Source organism: Alligator sinensis, unplaced genomic scaffold (assembly GCF_000455745.1).
Source record: "Alligator sinensis unplaced genomic scaffold, ASM45574v1 scaffold1296_1, whole genome shotgun sequence".
Taxonomy (NCBI): domain Eukaryota; kingdom Metazoa; phylum Chordata; order Crocodylia; family Alligatoridae; genus Alligator; species Alligator sinensis.
The window spans coordinates 234,033-241,489 of NW_005842865.1; the positions used below are offsets into that span (position 1 = coordinate 234,033).

General features: G+C 45.0%; 1 protein-coding gene across 1 annotated transcript in view; it reads left to right on the forward strand.

Moving 5' to 3' along the window:
• The first annotated feature begins 6 nt into the window (after positions 1-6).
• The window catches only part of DHX30 (DExH-box helicase 30), a 35,331-nt gene continuing 27,880 nt past the window's right edge, over positions 7-7,457 (forward strand). Inside the window, 2 exon segments of the mRNA XM_025191863.1 lie at positions 7-1,004; positions 3,407-3,461. Coding sequence (XP_025047648.1) covers positions 636-1,004; positions 3,407-3,461 — 424 coding nt within the window. The 5' untranslated portion in view covers positions 7-635.

Here is a 7,457-nt window from a genome sequence, read left to right on the forward strand (position 1 = left end):
GTGCCGGTTAGCGGCGGGCCCGCCCCTTCTCGCGCGGGAGGCCTTCCGACAGCGGGGGGTGGGGGGGCGCGAAACACGGGAGCCCTTCGTCTCCTTGACATCTCCGTCCGGAGGAAGAGGACGGCTCCGTGCTTCGGTGGCGATGCCGCCCGCGGCCGGCGAGGCTAATTATTCTGCCGAGTCTTAGGGGGCCGCTAGCGGTCGTTCGCTGACCGCGTTGCCTCTTGGCGCCGGACACCGGTTGGGACGCAGGGCAGAAGTCCGCTCGAGTCGCTCGCTACGCCAGAAGGTGCCGCCCGATGATCTGCGGAGGCCTCGTGCGACCCCGAAAATCTGTGACATCGATGAATTTCTGGGGCGTGCGTCCCCGCGTGCGACCATCTAGGTTGGCCGCCCGGTTTGTCAGTGTTTAAGCTCGCGACTCGCCTCCGGGGAAGTTTCATTCGCTCGCAAAAAGAAACGTGATTACTTGCGACCACGGTGGGACCGCTCGGTCGTCCGCGTAGACTGAGGCAGGAGGTCTTTCTCGGCTGCCTTTCCTCTCCACTGAGAGTGCTGCCGTGAATATTTGAGTAAGCGAGCAGCGTTTGGGATCGGGTTCCTCGTACGCTCTTTGGAGAGGGAATACAACTGTAATGAGTGTTATAAGTTGCAAGCTCGTGTCCAGGGTGCACGTATCTGTTACTGACAGCTTGGATCCATGCAGGAAAGAAGAGCCTGAAGAACCAGACCTCCTGGAGCCAGCTGTCCTCTTTAAAAGCGCTTGGAGGTTAGGTGAGGAAAAGGGCAAATATATAGTGCCCATCTTTAAGGAAGGAAAGGAGGAGGACCTGGGGAATTACAGACCAGTCAGCCTGCCCTTGATACCTGGAAAGATCATGGAGCAGGTCCTCCAGGAGTCTCTTGTGAAGCACCGAGAGGACAACCAAGGGATCAGGAACAGCCAGCATGGATTCCCCACGAGCAAGTCATGCCTGACCAACCTGATTTCCTTCTACGATAAGGTGACAGGCTCTGTGAATGGGGGGCAAGCAGTGGATGTGATGTATAGACCTTGGCTTTAGCAATGCTTTTGAAACGCTCTCACATGACATTCTCATTCACCAGCTAAGGAAAAGAGGACTAGACGAAAGTACTACAAGGTGGATACATAAGTGGTTAGATCACCTGTGGTCCGTGGACCTTGGGGGTCCACAGACTATGTCTAGGGGGTCCGTGATCAATCAAAAGTATGTGAATACCCACACTTATAATTCAAAGGGGTCTGTGCTTCCATTCAAAATTTCCACAGGGCTCTGCACCTCCACTTGACATTTTTTAGGGGTCCACAAATGAAAAAAGATTGAAAACCACTTGCTTAGATTAGATTAGGCATCAATGGCTCAATGTTTAGTTGCAAGGAGGTATTAAGTGGGGCTCCCCTAGATTCTGTCCTGGGTGTGTGCTGTTGTTCGGCATCTTTATTAATGTTTTGGTTGATGGGATTGAGTGCCCACTTAACAAATTTGAGGATGTCACCAAGTTGGATGGAGTTGCAGGCGCTTTGTAGGGTAGGATACAGAATGACTTGGACAGACTGGAAAAATGGTCAGCTGAGATCCAGCACGGAAATGCGCAAAGCCCTGCGCTTGGGATAAAATACTTGCATGCACAAATACAGGCTGGGGAATGACTGGCTAAGCTGCAGGACTGCAAAGAAAGACCTGGGGGTGACAGTGGACCATAAGCTGAATATGAGCCAGCAGCGTGCTTTTGTTGTAAAAATAGCCGACAGCACCCGGGGTTGTACTAACAGGAGTGTCACTTGCAAATCACAGGAAGTGATGCTTCTCTGTTCAGCACTGGGGAGGCCTCCCCCCGGAGTACAGGGTCCAGTTCTGGGCTCCACACTTCAGAAAGGATGTGCACAGATTGGAAAGTCCAGCGAAGCATGACAGAAATGATTAGGGGCTTGGGAAGCAAGGAAAGGCTGAAAGAACTACAGTTATTTAGTCTGGAGAAGAGAAGACTGAGGGGGGATTTGCTCACAGTCTTCAAATACCTGAAAGGCGATTGCAAAGAGGATGGAGATGTGCTTTTCTTTGTGGCTGTAAGGGATAGGACTAGGAGCAATGGCCTCAGGCTACAGCCAGGGTAATTTAGCTTGGAAATGAGGAGGAAATTCCTGACTGTGAGGGTGGACAAGCATTGAATGGGCTGCTTGGAGGACTTGTGGAATCTCCATCCCTGGATATTTTCAAGAGCAGGTTGGACAAACACTTGGTTGGGAAGGTTTATTTAGGGATGGTCCTGCCTTGAGCAGGAGGCTGGACTAGATGATTTTGCAAGGTCCCTTCCAACTTTACTTTCCTATGATCCTGCTTATATGGAGAAGAAGCCACATCGCTTTTTGCCTAGTTCAGCTTTTCCATACAGTTTAAACTCTTTATCACTAAAATAAGGTCTGGCTTTGTGTATATGCTGGGAACATCTCAGAGTGCTGTTTTCATGTAGCTCTACTCTGAAAAAGAGGCTTTGCATTAGGTCTGATTCTGTCTCCCTGGAATAAATAGGATTTTCCCATTGACTGCAGTGGTCACTCCAAAAGTATAATATTAACATTAATAATAATTACTATTAACAATTACAGTGGATGATTAATATTTTAATATGAATATGGACATTGTCATCTGAATGGGAAGCCCGCCCAGATCTGCTTCCAGTTTGTTACAAAATCCTTGCTACTCTATCAGATGTACCCTAAAATTGTCCTACCTTTAAGTGATCAGGCTGAGTAGATCCTTTCCCAAATTAAGCTTTGTGGTCCTGGCATTTTTCTTGTTCCCAGCCAGACGTCCTAAGCTCCCGTTGAGGAAACAGCAGGCAAAGCTGCATACTGGAAAAAAAATGCATAACTTCTTAGCTGGGAAAAAGCAAATGCAAAAGAATTCAGGCTGCTTTATACGTGGAAAATCTTTCACAGATGTATGCCAGTGTTTTTAAAAAAAACCCCTGAGAGAAATCACAGAAACCATCGACCTATGTATTGTGTTTCAGTCCCACATGACTTGAACTAGTCAAAATTCAAATACCTGTAAATCAGTAGCAGCTTTTATCCAGATAATTTCCAAGGCTTTTGAAAACTTTAATATTCAGAGGGATCATTTCCCTTATGGCTAGGATATAACACAGCAGCTGTTAAACAGCGTGTAGCCATGCCACTCAGCAAGCTAAGGCAGAAAATTTGAGATGCTGCGTTCAGATGAAGCTTCCCAGAACGCAGGCATCTAAATTGGAATCTGGTCAGATCCCTCCGCTTTGTCTCACCCCAAAGAGAGTTCATATTGGAAATAGTGAGGAAGCCTTCAGATTGATATTCTCTTTGAAATGTCTAACTTGCTGTCTCTTCACTCCCTTGCTTTCCTAGGAACCGGACCTTTTCACTCCGACAGAGATGATCTCGCTGAATTCCCTTAAAAAAGGTAAGAAGCTGGGGGAGAAGCCCCATGTCAAATGTTACTTTTTCTTGCCTGATCAATCAGCCATAATATTATTTCTGTAGACAAATACATCAGTTCCTGAGACTTGTTACTGTCCACTTCCATGTGAGAAGGAATGCCAAATTTGTCCTACAAGCTAGCATCCCAAAGTGTCATGCTGCCTTCCCAGTGTAAGCTGATACCTCATTCATTAAATGTTTGTGCTGGAGGTATGGTTTTTTTACATGCAGTATGTGGGAAAAGGAAGCCTGCACAAGAAAGTTATTAGCGGTGTTGGCAGTAGCTGCATGTCACATAGGGACCAATTTGGTCTTCCTGTGGTACGTCTTAAGTCGAAGGCAAGATCCATATCCAAGATGCGAATTGTTCCTAATGGCAGAAGTGTAAAAGTAGGGTTCTTGGGCACTAGTATGTACACAGCAGTGTTAGTCCCTTTTGTCTCAGCTAGTAAAGCAGGATGAGCAGTTGTGAATGTTGTGTGCATCTGTGCTTACATCACATGCAATGACGGATTGTTTCAGTAGAACGCAGAAATTATAGATTTTGTTCATCGGCTGTTGCACAATCATAGGGAAGTAGGGCTGGAAGGGACCGTGGGAGGTCTAGTCAAGCCCTCTGCTCAAGGCAGTTTAGACAGCGACGATCCCATCTAATACAAGTGTTTGTCTAACCTAGTCTTACAACTGCACGAACAGCCCTCTCGTGCAACTATCGGGCACAATGCCAAAAACATCGAGAACACCCTGACTTGCCCCAGATAAAGCAAGGGAACAAAGGCACCGTCGGTGTCCTGGCACTGTAGTTTGATGCACTCAAGAGATCCAAGGAAGAGGACCATGCTCCCTGCTACAGAGGAAGGCACCCCCCCCACCACCCCTCTGAGTGGAGGGGCAAGACCCTCTAACCAGGAACCACCATGTTTAAATCCCCGGAGGAGCACATGCCCAGCCAGAATCCCCAGCTGTGGCTGCAGCCAACACCCAGTGCTTCTGAGGAAGGCAAGAAAAAACCCTGATATCTGTAGCAACACGAGGGGGAAACTTCCTTCGCATTCATCCAGTCCATCTCTTTGACAAAGCAGGGTTGTTCCCAAAAGCATCATTCTGAATAATCTGAGTCCGCCCCTTCATTTCATGCTCTTATGCATAGCTGTTGTAACCCTTTGTACTATTTAATAAGTTGTTTGCCCTTGGTGTTTGCATACTTCAAATATTTGTCAGTAGTTATCATGTCCCTTTTCATCATTGTTCCTCCAAGTTCTGTATGTGGCTCTTAAGTCTTTTTTTCATAAGCCAGTCTCTCCCATTGGGCATTTCGTTGTGTTTTCTGAACCAGTTAATTGATCTTAAAATGAGGTGCTTGGAACTGAATATAGCAATGTCTGATTGGATGCACCAGAGAGATACAGTGAGGGACGGTTATCTCCTGCTCTGAAGCAATGCCTCTGCTTTGATGCATGCGAGGCACAACATTGCATTAGCTGGTTTCATTGCAATGTCATACTAAAAGCATTCATTCATTTGAGTTATATGCTGCCTTTCCCAACAATGTCATCAGTAGTTGTGGCTTCCATATTTAAAAACCAAACTTTAGTGCCTTGATATTTTGAGATATCAAGTGAATGCGATAGTACCAGGATGAAGCGACGTCAGTGGAAAACCTCGAGGTGCCAGCTTGGATTCTGGGCTGGATGGGAGGCTTAGAGAGAGCAGGAAGTCACTGTGAGGGGCTAGTGGTTTGTCATGGCCACGCGGGGATCGGGCCGCTCCAGGGATTCCATGACATGACTGGGTTCTTTATTTTTTGAGGAAAGCCTGTAAGTTACTGTAGCTTGCTAAGAGATTTCTGCACAGTGCTGCTGCCAGCATCCCCTTTGCAAAGTTTCAGGCAGGGAAGAAGAAGGGTCAACTGCAGCTCGCTGCTGTGAGCCTGAACTGGCAAGCCCTGGGACTCTGGCTTTCAGCTGTTAGTGAAATGTTGTTTAAACACTCTTCATTGCAAAATAAAGGAGGCTCTGATTGAAATAACACAAGCTGTGACTTTTGGCATTTTTTCCGCAAAGAGATCCTTGCCTTTTTTCTGTGACTAAGCTTGAAATTTTGGCATAGTCTTACCATGACAAACCACTAGTCCTGCTCACGATCTATCTGCCGTCCCGCAGCACTGCTGGTTCCTGGGTTTCTCCCTCCCATCGAGTACGTGCTTCTGATAGTCTTCTCCCACCCACCTCTCCACCATTGTATGATCTACCTGTTTTCGTTGTCGTGCTCTCTATCCATGGCCTTCATCTCCCCTCGGACTGTTTCTCTTATGTTTTGAGCTGTGAACACCAGTGAACAACTTAAGTTTCCCTTGGTGACGGTCGTCAGTGGATATACTACACCATCTTCCAGATAATTACAGAGATGTTATATATAATCCGACTTTAAATGAATCCAAGGGGTCTCCTGCAAGATGCATTTCTCCACCTGTTACACTGCCATGCACGTAATTCTGCCGCCCGCCCACTCCCTCCCAGCTTTCTTTCCACCTAAATATTTCTGTGCCAGTTTGAAATAGTATTTCAAATGAGATTTCATGAGACTTAGACTCAATTCACTTACTCCATCTACTCTATACCCTTAATTTGGGCAACTTGTCTGGCAATGTTTTTGTTCCTTATAAATCAGTGCTTTTTATTACTTATGGTTATAGTCCTTTAGTAATACTTTTCTAATGTTTTTATAAATAGCCTTTTGGCAACAGTAGTCAGATTCCTGGAACAGTGATTGATGGGACCATTTTTCAATGTTTTTTTTTAAAGAAAATTAATACTCCATTTGTTTTCCCCCAGTTCCTCTCCAGTTCTCCCACCCCCGGCCCCCCAAATACTACTTAGCCGTAGTTAGTTTACTTAATATCCTTAGTTGTAGCTAATCTGAGCCAAACGATTTTATGTTCAGATTTTCCCAAGTATTTTACCTTTGTTTTGGGTTTTGCTTTGCTAAAGCCTTTTAAACAGCGTTTCTTGCTTACTGTTCACTCTTCCTGTAGGGTTTTTTTTGTTGTTGGCTCTCATAAAAAATCTGAGAAATATCTCTTGCTCCTTTCAATGTATTAGGTTTTTTTGTTTCCTGATTCTGAAAGCTTTAGTGCCCTCACTGAGTTCTTTAAGCATTTTAATCCATGTCAAATCTTGGCTTATAGGCGAAGTATTCACTGAGTAATATTTAGACATTTAAGTCAACATAACTCAAAAATAACTCAAACATCATTCAGAAATGTAGAGGCACGCTCAGTTTAATTGTTTCATCAGGCATATCTGCTGTAAATAAACTTAAAGACTTGGTCTTTATTTCAAAAATAATAATTTTTTTGTAATAAAGTTTCCCTGCAGCAGTTGATACCAGGCATGACCACAGAAATTTTTAAGCTTTAAATATTTACCCGTTACCAGGAGTTCTAATGAATTTCTTTTTCCAAGGTAAGAAAAATCCAAACATTGAATAAGTTCATGACAAGTAAATACATTTTTAAAATGCTCAAAATAATCAAGAAAGTTTGTACGATAATGAAGTTTTGTTTGCAACGTGATAGTTACAGAGATGATAAACGTGAAAGTGTCTGTGTATCTAGCGTGCAAGAAAACAATGTTTTTTCAAGTACTAAACCTCCTCTCACGTTTCTCCTGCTGGTTGGTACGATTCTAGCAGTCGCATCTTCCTTCTTTAAAAACAATAAAGCCTTGCCCCATGAAAGATTGGGAAAGAATGGAGAGAAACGGACTCAAGTATGCAGGAGAAAAAGTGAAGTTGACTGCGTGCAAAAGTCACCAAATGCCAAGTCAACCCCATTACACGGGCATCTCCTTCCTCTAGTCTCCAGTCGTGGCTGTGGATAGCTTTAAAAAAAAAGGTAGGCTCAAAAACTGTGCCTTTTTCTTTTAGTTAGGATCCGGTAACCTCGGCATTACTGGCCGCGCGTAGCCGCGGAGCGTGG